General features: G+C 41.3%; 1 protein-coding gene across 6 annotated transcripts in view; it reads left to right on the forward strand.

Moving 5' to 3' along the window:
• Fkbp15 (FKBP prolyl isomerase family member 15) overlaps positions 1-17,976 on the forward strand; it is a 57,405-nt gene that overhangs the window by 18,820 nt on the left and 20,609 nt on the right. For 5 of the 6 annotated variants that reach the window (XM_052716987.1, XM_052716990.1, XM_052716985.1 and 2 more), the window contains 10 exons: positions 1,791-1,933; positions 2,369-2,426; positions 3,972-4,079; positions 7,158-7,260; positions 8,708-8,814; positions 10,309-10,423; positions 12,892-13,001; positions 14,072-14,179; positions 15,068-15,162; positions 16,317-16,419. In XM_052716987.1, the coding sequence (XP_052572947.1) occupies positions 1,791-1,933; positions 2,369-2,426; positions 3,972-4,079; positions 7,158-7,260; positions 8,708-8,814; positions 10,309-10,423; positions 12,892-13,001; positions 14,072-14,179; positions 15,068-15,162; positions 16,317-16,419 (1,050 nt within the window). The remainder of the gene's footprint in view (positions 1-1,790; positions 1,934-2,368; positions 2,427-3,971; positions 4,080-7,157; positions 7,261-8,707; positions 8,815-10,308; positions 10,424-12,891; positions 13,002-14,071; positions 14,180-15,067; positions 15,163-16,316; positions 16,420-17,976) is intronic. The other variant, XM_052716983.1, reaches the window with a different exon arrangement.

Genomic DNA, 17,976 nt, shown 5'->3' on the forward strand with positions numbered 1-17,976 from the left:
AAGAGAGAGAGAGAGAGAGAGAGAGAGAGAGAGAGAGAGAGAGAGAGAGAGAGAGAGATATGGAGAGAGCGAAATTAGAAATAGCATATGTGAGACAGGAAAAGAGACTGCAAGGGGGAAATGAAGGGGAATGGGATGAGGGAGATGAGGGGGAGAGTATCTACTAAAATATATTTTGTTTGAAAATGCCTTGTATCTAATATCTTATATGCTGATTAAACAAAAAGCCAAGAGAACTTTGAGTTTAAAAAAGATAAGGAGGGCTGGAGAGATGGCTCAATAGTTAAGAGCACTTACTGCTTTTCCAGAGAACCAGGGTTTAGTTCCCAGCACTCACATCAGGCAGCTCACAACTGCCTGTAACTCTAATTCCAGAGGATCCAGTGCCCTCTGCAGGCCTCAGCGGTAACTGCATGCAAGTGCCACACATAAAGTCATACAGGCACACTCATTTATGCATAATTTATAAATAAATTAATCTTTTAAAAAAATTGGAGCCTGACATGCATATTAAGTTGACAAAGCTGATAATGATAACTCTCAGCTAGCATGTCAAGGATGTTGAGAAAGTTTATGCACTGCTATGGCTTATGGGGTTCATATTTTATAAAGGGAATTTAGGGAATTTAATGATTTATATAATAGTCTTTAAAATATGAGCACACTCTTTAAAAAACATTTACTTATTTAGTTTGTGTGTGTGCATATGTGTGTGTGCATATGTGTGTGCGCATATGTGTGTGTGCATATGCTGCAGTGCATGTGTGATGGTCAGAGGACAACTTATAGGAATCAGTTCTCTCCCTGTGGGTTCTGAGAATTGAATTCAGGTTGTCAGGCTTGGTGGGTAGTCTTTCTGGCCCAGGAGTACACCTTTTATCTAATAATTTAACTTATAGGAGTTTGTACTCAGGAAATATGTAAGATTATTTGCAAAGATCTAGACATAAAGCTAGACATTAAAGCATTATTTGTGATAGAAATAAATTGTCTAATTATGTGAAATAGGTTTTTATTTATTTATTTAAAGATTTATTTATTTATTATGTATACAGTATTCTGTCTGCATGTTTGCCTGCATGCCAGAAGAGGGCACCAGATCTCATTATAGATGGTTGAGAGCCACCATGTGGTTGCTGGGAATTGAACAGAGGACCTCTGGAGGAGCAGCCAGTGCTCTTAACCTCTGAGCCATCTCTCCAGCCTCGAAATAGCTTTTTTTTTTTTTTTTTTTGGTTTTTCGAGACAGGGTTTCTCTGTGTAGCTTTGCGCCTTTTTCCTGGAACTCACTTGGTAGCCCAGGCTGGCCTCGAACTCACAGAGATCCGCCTGGCTCTGCCTCCCAAGTGCTGGGATTAAAGGCGTGCGCCACCACCGCCCGGCCTCGAAATAGCTTTTTATAATAGCATGTATATTTATAACTTCCATTTCAAAAATCCTTTGGAGACTTTACCTTGTAGATTATAGCAGGAAAGAGCATGACCTAGAAGTTAGACACACTCTTCAATAACTGAAAACAATGAAGATAAATATTTAGTGACATGGAAATACATTAATGTATAAGCAAGTAAGCAGAACAGCTATGAAGCTATAGCCCCGTTTGTAAAAGCACACATGCCCTCGTTCATACCTGCAGATGATGTAATGGTAGCTAATTGTAACTAACCATTCCCTTTGTCTTTTCTTCTGCATTTTTGATTACCTATACTGAATAGGCAATAGCTTATGTGCTAAAGAATAAATAAAGGAGAGTACTGAAGGGTAAGCGTGTACATTCTGTTCTACCCCAGGTGAAGTTTGCTAGAGATTCTGGCTCTGATGGCCACAGTGTGAGCTCCCGGGACTCTGCAGCCCCCTCCCCTGTACCTGCTGCTGACAGCCTCCCAAGTGACCCTGTTGTGACACCACCCATAACACTGCCTCTCAAATCCGGGTAAGACATTAGGGCCATGGCAAACTCTAGGATTCTTCAACATGGCTCCTCATATATAGTTTAAAACTGCAATCAATATTAAGTAATTGAAAAAAAAAATAAACAGGATCAGGAATGGGAAAATGCTGCATCAGATTCTTCTGACAATGGATTAATAGTCTGTAAAAATGGTAATAAGAATATCTGCAGAACCCTGGAAGAAAGCTGAGTAACTTTAGGGCATGAATACAGAATACAGATCCATGAGAAAGTGGACTGAATTTGAATGAAAGATTGTTCAACTTTGGTGGCCTTCAAAGACTATACAAGTAAAGAGGAGTTAAAATTCTGTTTTAGCTGTTCAGTTGAATATTATAAAAGCAAGGTTTTTAAGCCAGCTTAATTTGTATTTATAGATTTTGTAGTATCTCAGGATTTTTTTTTTTTTTCTTTCAGGGAGCCGGCTCTTCGTTCCAAATCTAACTCTCTCAGTGAACAGCTTACTGTAAATACAGTAAGTATGATTCTGTACCCCTAAGCCCTGGAGTACTTGGTTTCATGTGCTTAGTACATGGTTTGAGAGCCATTGACTTAGGTTAGAAATTAATTATTACTATATTCATTTTATCCTACTTGGAAATCAGTCAGTAGAAATTAGCTTGTACTTTTACACCAGTAGTTCTGAATTAAAGGTATGTGGCCTTGAGAAAGGATCTGACTTTTCAGATCCTCAGTTTCTTTATTGTTGCAGTGGAGATAATTTTCACAGCCCCCATTTACAGTTCTTGTGAGGACTAAAGATACTCTTAAAGCCCTGAGCTCAGAGCTGTGTGAAGTTGTTTTCAATGGGCAGTAGCTATGGTGTTACCAGGAGAGAGGTGTGAGGTTGGGAGGGAACCCCTCCAGTAAAGTGCACTTCCGTCTAGAGATGCCATTATTCCAACAGGGATGGATCAGAGGTTAATCCTTGGCTTTCTCTGTTGCTTATTCTGTGTGACCTTAAAGAGCTTACTCTCTAAAAAGGTTTATTTCTTCGTATGTAAATTGACGTAAGGAAATGAACACTTACTGAGTTTTCAGTATTATATCTGACATATTGTAAGTGCTTAATAAGCATTGTTCACATTTTCATTGATACTAATATAATTTTATGTTATGTGTATTTTATCTCAAAAAGAACAAAATTCTGTAACTGCCACCACCACCAAAGAAAGTGTGTGTGTGAGGGGGATTGGAGAGCACTCATTTACCTGAGAGAGTAGACACCTTGTGCTTTTATTCTCTCAGAGGAACTGAGGCTTCTTCATCTACTGGTTGACTTTGAGCAGGTCATTGACTTTCTATTTCCCCAAAGGTCAGAGGAGAGGACCAGTTGCTATTTCAGTGAAATTTGGACTTGAATGCCTTTAGGAGGGATGAAAAGGTGGTTTCCTGCTGCCCTGCTTGGCCCATGCAGGCTCTGAGTGTGTAGCAGGATGACCAGATGGTAGACAGAGAACTTCAGGTTCAAGAAAGGCCTTCCCCTGCCACTGGGTACAGTAGGTGATGGGTGGAGCCAGCCCTGTGCACATTCAGCCACAGCAGGACACACTTCATAAGTAATTGGTCCTGATGGAAAAAACTTTCTAAACTCAGGAAGTTAAACTAAGTGTGCATTAGCACTCTCATTTTACAGTGGGGACACTTGGTTTAAAAGAGATGATGTGTATGCAAGCAGTCCATTCCAGATCTATAGGGACTCATTTTGACTGTTGTTGTTGTTATTAATTATATGCTTCTATGCATGGCATCTTTAATTCTTACTTTCTTTTGGGGGGCTATAGGGACTGCATCTGAGCTAAATCTACACAGATAGGCCTCTTTCTTGTCATTATTTCCTCAATACTGTATTTATATAGCATTTGCATTGTATTTGGTATTACAAATAATTCTTGCTTTCTTGAAGAAACGGCTTCTAATAGGGAATAGTACGGGTAAAGGTTTTGATACAAGGCACAGAAGTTGAACTGTTTGAAAGCAACAAACCGCGGTCACAGTGATGTTTGTGCCTTCTTTTTAGAGTCCTGATACAGTCAAGGCCAAGCTGATCTCTCGGATGGCTAAAATGGGCCAGCCCATGCTGCCCATCCTCCCACCACAGCTGGATTCCAATGACTCAGAACCAGAAGTATGTCACCTTGCCTGTATTAACATGCATAGTACAGGTGCTGCCATCTTGTGTTTCTTTGGTTGAAATAAGTTCCTTTCCTGTGTCTAATCCAGAGTCCCGAGATCAGTCTGGGTACATGTCTTTCTACTGTGATTAGGCCTTCCCCAAATGGAGGTAAATCCTGCATATCTGACCCAAGAACTGGACTGTGTAGAAGCAATTCTGCACATCAGGCACAAGACTAGACCATTTAGAGAGGTTTGGTTAGTGTTCATGTACCAGGATCTTGAATCTGTATTGCTCATAATCTTTAGACCATTTAGAGAGGTTTGGTTAGTGTTCATGTACCAGGATCTTGAAGCTGTATTGCTCATAATCTTTAGCTGCCTGTCTAAAATGAATAAATCTGCTTCATGTTGAGAAAAAAGAATCAATCTTCATACAAGATGTACAACCCCACAGCAGGCACTCTATTCTACTTTTTAAAAGTTTCTTTTACTCTTTAAAAATTTTAATTTTATTATTTTTATGCATATGAGTGTTTTGCTTGCATGCATGTCTACATGTCTACAGGTGCTCAATTCTTTTTTTTTTCCTTTGAGACTGAGTCTCACCATGTTGCCTAGGCTCGTAACTCCTGGGTTCAAGTGACTTCCTACCTCAGCCTTCCTAGTGTATAGGACCATAGGCACATGCCACTACTTCTGGCTTCCATCCATGTTTGTTAATTGAATGCTTGGATCAGTTTGGGAAAAACTGGTCTTCTCACCCATGATACCTGTTTAAATACCAAACTGTTACATTTTATGACTGTATATATGATGTTTTTTCCTGTGTTTTAAAAACGTTATTTAGAAGTTCAAGAATTTTGTTGAAATCCTATCTACAATCCCCCTTGCTTTTTGCTTTCGACACTGTGCTCAGAAAGCATCCCCAGGATGGGGAGGTAGTTCAGTGGGGAAAGTGCTTGCTATGTGCACCTAAGCAGCTCTCCAGCACCCACATCAGAGCCGGGGCAGTGTCTTGTGCCTGTAATCCTAGATCTGGGGAGGGCCCACAGAGGGATCCTTGGGGCCTGAGAGTCAGCCAGTCCAGTCAACCAGTGAGCTCTAGTTTGGTGGGAGACCTTGACTCAGAATTAAGGTTAAAACACCCAGTGTTGACCTCTGACCTCCACATGCCCAAAAGTATACAAATGTACACATTCCCTCCTGTATACACACGTGAACACATATAAACACTCATATACAAGTGAAAGCACTCCCATTTTTAGATTTTAGAAATATGGTATATCTTTCAGAAATATTATTTTATATTTATTTAGATCTAAATTTGTGGTCCACAAGAATATAAAGTAACTTAAGCCGTTTTTTTCTTTCTTTCTTTTTTATTAAGAAAATTTTTTCATTCAAATTACATACCAATCAAAGATCCCCCTCTTCCTTCCTCCTGCCCCCAGCCCCCAAGCCTCCACCTTTCTTTGTTTTTTTGAGACAGGGTTTCACTGTGTATCTCTGGCTGTCCTAGAACTTGATTCTGTAGACCAGGCTGGCCTGGAACTCACAGAGATCCACCTGGCTCTGCCTCCTGAGTGCTGGGCTCAAAGGCATGTGCCACCACCGCCAGGCTAAGCCTCTTTTCAATGGTTAGCTTGTTACTGATAAAAAAAATTCTTTCTCAAATGAACTGAAATATATGATAGATTGATTTTTGAGAATTTTTTCATTTGATATAAAATGAAGAGAAAAAATATACAATGTGCTCTGAAGTAGGGTTTATTTTTCATAGTATTGTTTTATTTGTTTCCTGGAAAGTTCTAACATTTTAAATGGAGCTTACTATTTTGTTTTTGTTTCCTGGTTTCTACAAATGAAATTTGAATAATATAATTCATTAAAAATTACTTTTTTATATATAATTAATTAAAATTTATATATAATTAAAACTAAGTTACTTTATTGCATAATAGTTAAAAATTATAAAGAAAGAATATGCTTAACAAAAAGGCATTTTCTTTATATATTGCTTTATAAACTAACTTTTAAACTTATTGTTATATCATAAATACCTATGTTAATATCAGTAATATATATAATGTATATTGCTTTAAAGGCAATTCAGTGGCCTTCCACTTATCATAATTCCCTTTATTCTCTTGGTAGACATTTGAGTTGATTTAGAAATTGGTAATAATCTAAAAGTGGGTTGATTTTTCCCAGAAGAGAATATAGGGGCTGGGGGAGCTCTAAGGAATGACGAAGTGACAGCCTTGAACCAGAGCACAGCAGATTATGAACTGTGTGTCAGGACTGCCTGCCCTGGCACGAAGCACGAAGATGGAGCAGCTTTGTTTAGGGTTGCAGCTTTGGTTTTATGATTTTTTTCAAAAAATATTTTAAGAATGAGAGCAAACAGCTGGGTGTGGTGGCACACACCTTTAATCTCAGCACTTGGGGCGCAGAGACAGGAGGATCTCTGAGTTTGAGGCCAATCTGGTCCACATAGCAAGTTCCAGGACAGCCACAACTGCATAGAAAGACTCAAAAAAACTTTCTCAACAAAACAAAACAACAACGAAAGAGTTCAGGCAGCATCAACGCCAGCATGCTGATGAGATGGAGTGAATCCCACTCTGTCCAGCATCAACGCCAGCATGCTGATGAGATGGAGTGAATCCCACTCTGTCCAGTTTCCTGTGGCTGCTCCGGGGTCTGTGAAATGATTTGGCAGAAGAGGTGAGGCTGGGTTGATGCTGGCTTTCCTTGTAGGAGGACCTTCATGGGAACAGGTTAGATCAGTTAGGTAGCTGATGGTGCGTTCTGTAGATCTGTCATGATGAAACATCGACAGCGTAGAACATCTGTAGAGATGAACTGTGTTTGATTATTTGGTATGGTTTATAGGAAGAAGGGCTCTCACTCTTGCATAATTGAATGCTTCCTGCATACAGCTCATTCCCTTGACTATTGGCTTTCTGCCTGCCTTTCCTTCCTCTTTCTTGCCTGGAAATCCTGTATTGCGAGCAGTTAGAGAGGGGCAGCCTCAGTCTTCAGCTGAAGTCCTACACATAGAGGCCAACCCTTGTGTCTCTTTCAGGATACAACTGTTGTACGTGGAGCTGGGCAGTCCCTGGTGACACCGTCTGTCCAGCCTTCTCTTCAGCCAGCCCATCCAGTGTTACCACAGATGGCCACACAGGGTAAGAAAGGAACCTCTGTAAGGCTTGGCCCCTGAGTCGGATCTAACTTTTCTTCAGTGTTCCTTAGATTGTTAGCTTGCCTTGTTGGTGCTGGGGCCTGGGTTAGGGACTAACACTTGGGTTTGTCCTAGCAGAACCCTTTCAGACGCAGATGGAGTCAGCCTGTCATTGTGATTTCTGCTGTGTTGCATTGTCCCTTTTGGAAATCTGTGCTCAGCTCTTGAGACATCTCCCTGTGTGTTATTTGCACGTGTGTCAGCAGATGGGCTCTGAGTCAGATGCACAAGGGAGCACTGTTTCCATCAGTTGCTGGGATGCCTGTGGAGCGGCTCTGGGAGATTAAGTGGGGAAACTGGTCCAGTTTAAAGCATGGGAATGTCAGGTGCTAGTCCAGACTGAAGAGTGTGAAGGAAAGTTCCTGGAAAGGCCCCACCTGACATTGAACCTTCTTAAGGCTAACTTACTCGAGGCCAGTGGTTGTGTAGAGGCAGAGATCCAACAGGTTCAGAGACCAGTTGTAATTTATCTTGGGCCATTAATAGCTACCTGGAAAATTTGATTCATTCATTTATTTATTCATTCATCCAGTCATTCCTTTATTTATTCTATGTGTCTTTAATGGCCACCTGGAAAAATCTATCTATTTATTTATTTATTTCTTCTATGTGTCTTTTACATTGTGTTGTAGAGATCATGCCTATTTGGGTCTGCAGGTCAGGTCCCTTTACGTGCTCCAGCAGATCATAGATGGGGTGAATGATGAGACAGGCCAACTCATACCCTTGGGTCTGGCCTGGGCAGCTGTAGGGTTCATTTTCAGAAATTGAGACAGTTCTCTGTGCTGTCCCCAGCCTATTCTTTTTTTTTTTTTTGGTTTTTTGAGACAGGGTTTCTCTGTGTAGCTTTGCGCCTCTCCTGGAACTCACTTGGTAGCCCAGGCTGGCCTCGAACTCACAGAGATCCGCCTGGCTCTGCCTCCCGAGTGCTGGGATTAAAGGCGTGCGCCACCACTGCCCGGCTACCCCAGCCTATTCTTAATAGCCATTTATTGCCCTTCTTTGGTTGTGACCTAACATCTCTGTAACTATTAGGTAAATCCTTTGAAATGTACAGAGTATTAGCCTTCACCAATCAAAAGCTAAGAATGTGGTCAGATGGCATCTGAGGCCCCAAACTAAAACCTCCTGCCTTTCCAGAACACACCCACCTGATGTTTTCACCGCTGTGTTTAAAAAAATGTCTAGATTTGTGAAAACTTCATGAGACTGTTAACTACATTGAACATGGAATTTGGAGTAACCCAAATCCATGTTCCCAAGCCATGGTCATGATTGCTTGGCACCAAAATTAATTATCTTTATCCCTTTTGTGGTGAGAGTTGTGTGTTTGCGTTAACACAAGAAGCAAGGATGGTAACAGTAGAAATATCTTGGTTTATCATACCTAGCACCTCAGCCATCTGTTTCTGGGTTCCAAACACCCTCTGCTGCCTTGATGCAAGTTGCGCCTGTTGATTCCCACTCTGCTGTATCTGGAAATGCTCAGAACTTCCAGGTAACTCTTTTTTAATTAATTAATTTCCTTATTTGTTATTTTGAGACAGGGTCTCACTATATAGTCTTGGCTGGCCTCAAACTCTCAGAGGTCTGCTTGCCTCTTGCCTCCTGAGAGCTGAGATTAATGGAGTGTACCACCACGTCCAGCCCTCAGGTAACAAACAATATTATTTTAAAGTGGTTTTAGTCATGAAATATAATTTCTGTTGGTCTTCTTGTGTGAACACAGAAGATCCCTTCTCTCCTTTTTACACAGCAGCAGTTCCCCAAGTCAATATTTGTGATTTCCCTTTCCCTAAATTACTCCTTTCTTATCCCTAAATCACACAGAGTTGTCTGTTCACAACTTCCTGTGAAGAGTAAGTGCAGGAATAAGCGAAGTACCTACTCAAGGCCTGGGCCTGGCACACAGCGAGGTCCCGTTGGTGCATGCAACATAGCAAGAGCTCTCTCCAGCCCCGGCCCCTCGTGGTGATTTTGAACAGAGACTCAAAACTGAAAAAAATCTCCTACAGTGGAAAATCCCTCTGTCACGGACTAAGAATTTTTTTTTTAATTTAACAATGTTGGGATTGTTATATTGTCCTTAGAAATAAACAAGTTCTCCTATGGGGAGAGAATAACTCTCCTCAAAATGATAGCTGATGTTTATTGAGCATTTGCCTTTTGCCAGGCACTTAATTTGCCAGTTTTTAGGGGCTTTGCCTGTATTACCTCATTTAGCCCATTAGCAAATCCCCATGAAACAGTAACATCTTCCTTGCACAGTTGAGATACTCCGGTTCAGAAAAATAAGAGCTTCTGGTCACCCAGATAAGCATCAGGATCTAGCAAGGGTACTGGATGTGGTGGCAAACATCTGTAATCCCAGTACTAAGGAGCTGGAAGCAGGAACATCAAGAATGCAAGGGTATCCTTAGCTATATAGTGATTTTGAGGCTAGCCTGAGCTACATGAAACCTGGTCTGGAAACACACAAACAAAACAGAGTGTAGGGGCTGAGCAGTGGATGGCTCAGCTGTTAAGAACCCACCATATCAGGTGGGTTAGAAACCCCCACACATTTGTGCATAGACATACATGCATACAGATTTTAAAAAGCCTGTAAAATAAAAAAAAAGATTCTAGCAGGGGAGAGGCATCCAGGAAACTGGCTGACTTAGTTTGGAATCTTGAAACATAACTTTTTTTTTTCTTCAAGAGAAATTAAACAGGGTTTGCTTAGTTTCAAATTTTTCTTAAAAATAGGCCTGATAGTAGGGAACAAATTCCCACTTTATTAAATCATATTGCCAGAGGACTGGTAGTGATCCAAGATTCCTGTTCCTCAGGTTCTGGGTAGGACTGGAGTGACCAGGTACCATCAAGTCCCAAAGACAGTGGCCTAACTGTGGTCTTATCATTTCTAGTTTTAATCACTTCAAGCTTCCTCCCTGTTTATCTGCTTTGTTCTATCATAGGAATGTAAACAAGTAACTTGTCACTTTGTCAGCCCTGTGCAGGTGTGCAAGCCTACACATATCCCCAGACATGCTCAGTCACCTCGCAGCTACAGCCTGTTCGGCCCTTGTACCCAGCACCACTGTCCCAGGCTCCCCACTTTCAAGGTAGGGAATAACTTCCTCCTCCCAGTCTCCCCTCTTTTACCTTTGCTGGGCTCTTCTCCCTCCCATTCTGTTTTCATTTTTCCTCCAACAGCTCTCTATCCTTTCTTTCTTTTCATTGTTTTGTTTTAGCAGCTTGGTTGAGTTGTAATTTATGTACCATATAATTCATTTAAATATATGTTTAAATATAGTATATATAGTACATGTTGTGTATGTATATATGTGTGCATGCATATGAGTATGCAGGTATGCGTACTTGTGTACATATATGTGGAGGCCAGAGCAAGACATTGGATGTCTTCCTCTATTGGTCTGCAGCTTATTGTTTTGAGACTAGGTCTCTCAGTGAACTGGAAATCTTGCCATTTTTGCATAGACCACCTAGCCAGGAAGCTTTCGAGATCCACCTGTGTCCACCCCCAGTGCTGGGGTTCCATGTATATACAACCATGGTCAACTTCCTCTGTTACTATTTTTGGTAGGTGCTGGAAATTCAAATTCAGGTCCTTGAGCTTATGGAGCAAGGCACTTTTACTGGCTGATCATCTCCCCAGACCCCAGCATTTTTTTTTTCTTTAGGAAAAGTTCAGAGTTGTGCATTGTAGTTGGAAGTTTTCCTGTGTCCTGCCCGGTCTGCAGTTGCTCAGACCCAAGTAAACACACAGAAGCTTATATTAATTAAAACTGCTCAGCTATTAGCTCAGGCTTACTACTGACTAGCTCTTACACTTAAACTAACCCATTTCTGTTAATCTATATGTTGCCAAGTTTTCTTTGGCTTTACCTGTGTGTCATTACATGCTGCTCCCTGGATGGCAGGCTGGCATCTCCTCCTCAGTTCTGTTTTTCCTTCCCAGAATTCTCCTTGTCTGCTTGTGCCGCCTGTACTTCCTGCCTGGCTCCTGGCCAATCAGCGTTTTATTAAACCAGTGCACAAAAGAATTATCCCACAGCAGTGCATCTGTCACAGCAATCCATTTTTTAGAACATTTGCATCTTCCCCAAAGTCCCTTTGTACCCACGGTCTGGGTCTTTTTCCCTCCATGCTCTCCTACCAGCCTTTTTAATTCTTCTGTCAAAGTGACTAGAGCCTATAGCAGATGGTGAAAGAGCAAACACTGGAGGGATTGAGAGGAAGCATGAGGACTACTGTGGGTGTTGAGTGCCTCAGATGAAAACTATTTTGTTAAAATTTGTAAATTAGGAAAGTAAATCACTTTAGTAAAAATGTCAAACAATACGAAATGGGATAAAATAAAGGTAACTGTCCTCTCTGTCATTAAACTTCTGCCCATAGGAGAGCATCTCTCATAGTTGCTTGGGCAACTTTGTGTGTATTTTATGTACTTATGCAAGCATAGGTGTGTTTTGTAAACGAAGTAGTGAAATGTTGACTGAGGTGTGGGTTTTCTGCCATTGTGTGCAGCCTGTCTTTTGCTTGGTAATCACTTTGGCACCCGATAGTGCAAGAGGAAGCTAGTGTATCCAACAGCCTAACTTGCAGTTCTGCAGTGGGAAGGGGCTTCCTAAATGCAGCCTTTATCTGGAGCCCTGTCCCTTCTCCATCTTTGAAACACTTTTGCATCCCTCCAACCTGACATTTCCTCTGGCTCAGCACCTCTCCATCCACTGCTCCCATAGACACAAGTGCGTATGAATGTCCCCAGAAAGTTAGTACTACTTTTAAGGTGCTATTTTTGTACCTTGTACATGGCCTATTTTTTGTTCCTTAAAAAGTTGTTTTTCAGATAGTATCTCATGAAGCCCAGGCTGATCTTCAACTCTGAATCTTCTGTGTGCCTCATAAGTTACAGTCATGTGCTGCTATGCCCATCTTGCATTTAAAATACTCTGTTGTAATGATTTGTCTATATGTCAGTTTCCAAATTGAAGCCCACTAAGATCTGGGACCATGTCTTACTCATGACTGTATTCTTTTTTTTTTTGTTTTGTTTTGTTTTGTTTTTCGAGACAGGGTTTCTCTGTGTAGCTTTGTGCCTTTCCTGGAACTCACTTTGTAGACCAGGCTGGTCTCGAGCTCACAGAGATTCACCTGCCTCTGCCTCCCAAGTGCTGGGATTAAAGGCGTGCGCCACCACCGCCCAGCCTACACGACTGTATTCTTGGTGCCTGTGCAATGCCTGACACACAGCTAGGTGAAAGGGGAAGCAATGTAAGTGCCAGGATTATAGTAGTCCAAAGTGGATATACAATTGGACCAGTGTGCACTTGGGCCAGACTCTAGCCCTGGATGCATTTTGCAGAAATATAACCTAGTTATTATTAGCTTGGGAGTCCTTTTGTCTCTATTCCCTCTTCCATGTCTTTTCCTGACAGTGTAAAATCACCTACTGCATTTCCTAGTACATGGAAGAGGTCCTTTCCTTCCTCTGCTAAAACTGCCCTTGACTTTTTCAGGCATGGTTTCCTCTTTCCTGGTTTATAAGTTCCTTTTCATGTCTGTTTAGGATCAGGTGACATGATGTCCTTTCTCATGACTGAAGCCCGACAACACAACACTGAAATTCGAATGGCAGTCAGCAAAGTGGCTGATAAAATGGATCATCTCATGACTAAGGTGACTGAGTCAGAGCTGAGGCTCTGTTCAAAATGGACCAGTTGGGCCAGGGATGGCTCAGCAGGTAAAAACACTTGCTGAACAAGTCCAGCAATTTGAGTTTGATTCCTGAAATTCATCATGGAAAGAGAGAACTGCTTCCTGCGTATGCTCTGACTTCAGCACATGTGCTGTGACACAGGTGTACATGTCTATATTCACATATATCATATGTACACAGAATAATGCATAGAATAATCTGAATAAATAAATACTAATTTTGCCGGGCGGTGGTGGCGCACGCCTTTAATCCCAGCACTTGGGAGGCAGAGCCAGGCGGATCTCTGTGAGTTCGAGGCCAGCCTGGTCTCCAAAGCGAGTTCCAGGAAAGGCGCAAAGCTACACAGAGAAACCCTGTCTCGAAAAAAAACAAAAAAAAAACCAAAAAAAAAAATAAATAAATAAATAAAATAAAATAAATAAATAAATACTAATTTTAATAAAAGAGGTGGGTATAATAAAGACATTATTTATATGTATGAAATTGTAATAAAGAAATAATAAATAGAGGGCTAGAGAGACAGTTCAGTGATTAAGAGTACTTTTGCAGAGGACCAAGGTTCCATTCCCAGCCCTCACAGTTCCAGGAGATCTGATACCTCTTCTTGTCTCTGATGCACCAGGCACACACATGGTGCACATATATACTTGTAGGCAAAACACTCAAGACACATAAAATAAAATAAATAAATCTAAAAAAAAAATTTTAAATTTTAAAAAGAGATAACAAATAAAAGTGTAAAAAAAGGGGGTGGGGGAGACAGGAAGTAGACAATAAGTAGGATGTAAATAGGAGAAGCCACAGCCATAAGAAAACTCTTCCTTGGTTTCCCATATTCACAGTCCTTAGTCATTTCCCTAGAAGGGTGGTTATTTTTACTTTGGGATCAAGTTAGCAGGAGAATGCAGGCTTACATTTAGATATTGTCTCAGAAATTTGTTAACTTTCCTTAAGAAGCGGTTGGTCCTGGGTGAGTTGTATCTCTCCAGTTAAGCGTGTTCACAGGGTCTTTCTGACCCCCCTTTTACAGGTGGAAGAGTTGCAGAAGCGTAGCTCTGGCAGTTCTCTGCTTCTTCCTAACATGCCAGTCACAATGGAAACAAGCATGATTATGAGCAACATCCAGCGAATCATTCAGGTGAGGGTAATGGGGAGCACAGCTCAGCCTGGAGAGCTTGTCCATGCTCCCTCCTCAGATGTGCTACCCTTTGGAAATCTGTCCCTCGCCCCGAGAGATGACATGTGTTGAATACTGCAGTTGGACAAACCAGTGGCTTAATTTGCTCCTATGACTTACACTGTCGTATTAGTTATTTTTCTTAAGAAAGTAGGGTTTGTTTTGCCTCCTAGTTTGGAGGCATACAGCTTATCATGGCAGGTAGGAGTGGTAGCAGAGGGTGAGACAACTGGTCCCATTGAGCAGAGAGCCAACAGGAAGTGGGACCTAGCTAGGAACCCTTAAGGACCACCCTCAGTAACCCACTTCCTTTAACTGGACCCCAGCCTCAGTCCATCCCAAGCTGGAGATCAAGTATTGAACACATGAGCATGCAGGTGGCGTCTCATGTTGGAACCACAACCATCTATATTGTACTATATACTCTATTATACTAAGCTATATTATACTGTACTCTACGTGCATTGGGATTTATACTATATGTAGTCAAAAAGAAACATTGCTTTTCGTCCCAATTTTAAATTCTCACTCCATTTTCTGACCATTTCAGTCCTCAACCTATCTAGCCTAGTGATTAGAATCCATCAGGTGTAATTCAGTTTGTTGCTTTAACAGTTACATCTGTGGGGAAATAAGTTTTAGTGTTTGTTTGAAAATGTGTTCACAAAGCTACCCATGGGTTCAATTATTCTGCCTTATACTTTGGGGATACAGTCTATCACAGCAGGAAGGCTTGGCTGCAGAACGTGAGGTGCTGGTCACGTTGGTGCTGCAGCCAGGAAGCAGAGAGTGGAGAGGAAGTGGGCACTTTTAAAACACGTACCTTGTGTGTTGTGTGTCTGGATTCAGGAAAACGAGAGGCTGAAGCAGGAGGTCCTTGAGAAAAGCAGTCGGATAGAAGAGCAGAATGACAAGATTAGTGAACTCATTGAACGAAACCAGAGGTAAGGACAGGGACAAGGCTGGGGGAGGGTGGGCAAAGGGTTTAGTGTAATTTGTCCACTTTAACACACGTTTGTTGAGGGCAGTATATTAATCACAAGTCTCTGCTCTACATTTGTTGTGTTGTGTTTCTTGAACCCAAGGACCTTGAACATACTAAGCACACAATACCTCTCTCTGAGCTGCCACCTATTCACCCGTCCATGTATTTCAGCCATACCTGTTCTGCCTGTTGTGTGAGTTACCTGTTCACTGCTTCAGGAGAAACCGCTGAGGTGCCTGTGCTTGGTGTAAGACCCTCAGCTCTGCCCTTCATTCTTGTGTGGCTTTGGGTATTTCGTTTATCTCTGCAAGCCTAGCTTCCTCATTTCTGAAAATCATGTTACGTAGAAAATTGTGTCCACTTTTCTTTTCTGTATGGATTATTTTATCAATAGAACTCGACCAGAGCCTCACTGATTTCATAAAGCACAGTCATTTTGTAGTTTTTAATGGATCCTTCTGAGCTTTGTGAGGGTGAAAAGGTAAACAGTACTAGTCTCAATGTATTTCATTTGAAAAAGCCATTTTTCCCTGTATTTCTCGCCTAGTATTTGTTGTCTCTCATATCAGGCTTAGAGCCATGAGAGAAGGCTTACAGTCTTCTTACCCCCTTTTCTTTCCTCCCCATCTCCCATTAGCACACACCCTGTGAATGTCTGCCTTCATTATGCAGAGCGATTCTTCTGTGGCCCGGGTTGCCACCTCCTTGGTTACTGCAGATATCTTGGTTAATTACTGCAGGTATCGGGAAAGCAAAGTGCTTTCAGATTATTTGTTTTTTTTTTTAAGATTAAAAAAATATGTGCATATGGATGTTTTGCTTGCATATCTGTGCATTGTGTGTGTGCAGTATCCTGGGAGAGAAGACGGAGCTGGATCCCTTGGAACTGGAGTTACATATGGTTGTGAGCCACCATGTGGGTGCTGGGAACTGAACCCAGGACCTCTGCAAGAACATCGAAGGCTCCTAACCTATGAACCATTCCTCCAGCTCCCTTTAGATTGTTTCTGATGAAAGTGTAAAACAATGATGTGAGAACTGAGTGGGTTCACTTGTGCCTTTCAAACATTCAGTGCTGGGTAAATATTTTCTTTGTCTTTATTTCTGTCTCAGGTATGTTGAGCAGAGTAACCTGATGTTGGAGAAGAGGAACAACTCACTTCAAACAGCCACAGAAAACACACAGGCAAGAGTATTGCATGCTGAACAAGAGAAGGTAAAATAGCCGGGCAGAGGAAGGCCCAGGTCGGGATATGTTGAGCTGAGGAGTAGTCCTACATAAGAATTTCCAAGTTTCTGTTCAGCAGGATATTTGTCATCTTTGGGGACAGACCTAGAAATCCAACAGATTTTCATGTATTAGTCACCTCTAGATCTGTTTTACTATGTTTTGTAGGAAGTTGACTCAAAAACAAGATTGAACTAGGGGTGAGGTTTTATGCCTGTAATCCCAGCTTCTGACAGGCAGAGGCAGGAGAGTCTGTAGTTCAAGGGCAATCTGAGCTACCTAGTGAGATCGTCTCTCAAAAAGAAAGAAAAAATCCAATTGCTTGTCTTAATAATTTGATAAGTATGAGACTATTATAGTTTATCAGAAGCTAAATTTATTCTTTTGATAGAATCAAAAGAAAATTTCTATTATGTTATGTAATAAATTTGTATGTTGTTCTTAGTGGAATTTAGGATTGTCTAATTTGATCTTTTGTTTGTGTTTAGTTTGTTATTCATTTGAGTCTGACAAAACCATTTTAAAGTGCTACTTTGGAGCCAGACAGGTAGCATATGTGTGTAATCCCAGGACTTAGGAGGCCAAGACAAAAGAATTACTGTAAGTTCAAGTCTACCCTGAGGTACGTGGCAAGTGCCAGGCCAGCCTGGACTACATGGTGAGACCTTTCCTTAATAACATGCCAGGCGAGATGGCACACACTTTTAATCCTGTTACTTGGGAGGTAGAGGCAAACTCACCTCTGTGAATTTGAGGTCAGCCTGGTATACATAGCAAATTCCAGGCCATTTGGGGCTACATAGTGAGATTCTGTCTCAAGAAACAAAACAGAAGGAAAATAATGGAGTTGGACATGGTGACACATGTCTATAGTCCCAGAGCATAGGGATAGAAGCAGGAGTGTCAGGAGTTCAAGGTCATTCTCTGTTAGGTGGAAAGTCTGAAGCCAAAGTTTGAGCTACACGAGACCCTGCCACAGTAAATAGATAGTAGATAGATAGATAGACAGACAGATAGATAAATAGGTAAGGAAAGAAGGAGGGGGCATGAATTACTGTGACTTTAGTCCTTCAGAGTAGGAATTTTGATCTGCTCTGAATAGAAGGGAGAAATATGCTAGTGAGTGTTGGGTTGGAGTCAACTAATTCTGGAGTCCAATTTCCCTCTTTTTGTTACTGGACACTGTCCAGAACAGATTCCTTTGTATTTGGGTCATCACTCTTCAGCTGGGAAATCTTTGCTCTTTATCTTGTATTTTTTCATGAAATTCTAAGCAGTCCATATTTTATAATTGACTTTTCCTTGGAAACATACAGAATGAACATATAACTTGTGATTTTGACTTTCTTTCCTATACTCTGATAATAAGGGTTCCTTATTTATGTTTCAAGCTAACTTTTGTGTTTGCTTAGCCATACTATCCAGTAAGTAATGTCTTTGGCCAGTGTGGTGGTTTGAATGGCCCCCATAGGCTCATATATTTGAATGTTTGTTTCCCAGTTGGTGGACTGTTTAGGAAAGATAGGAGGTGTGACCTTGTTGGAG

This window comes from Peromyscus californicus, unplaced genomic scaffold (genome assembly GCF_007827085.1).
Source record: "Peromyscus californicus insignis strain IS unplaced genomic scaffold, ASM782708v3 Scaffold_5__1_contigs__length_169319896, whole genome shotgun sequence".
NCBI classification, from domain to species: Eukaryota; Metazoa; Chordata; class Mammalia; order Rodentia; family Cricetidae; genus Peromyscus; species Peromyscus californicus.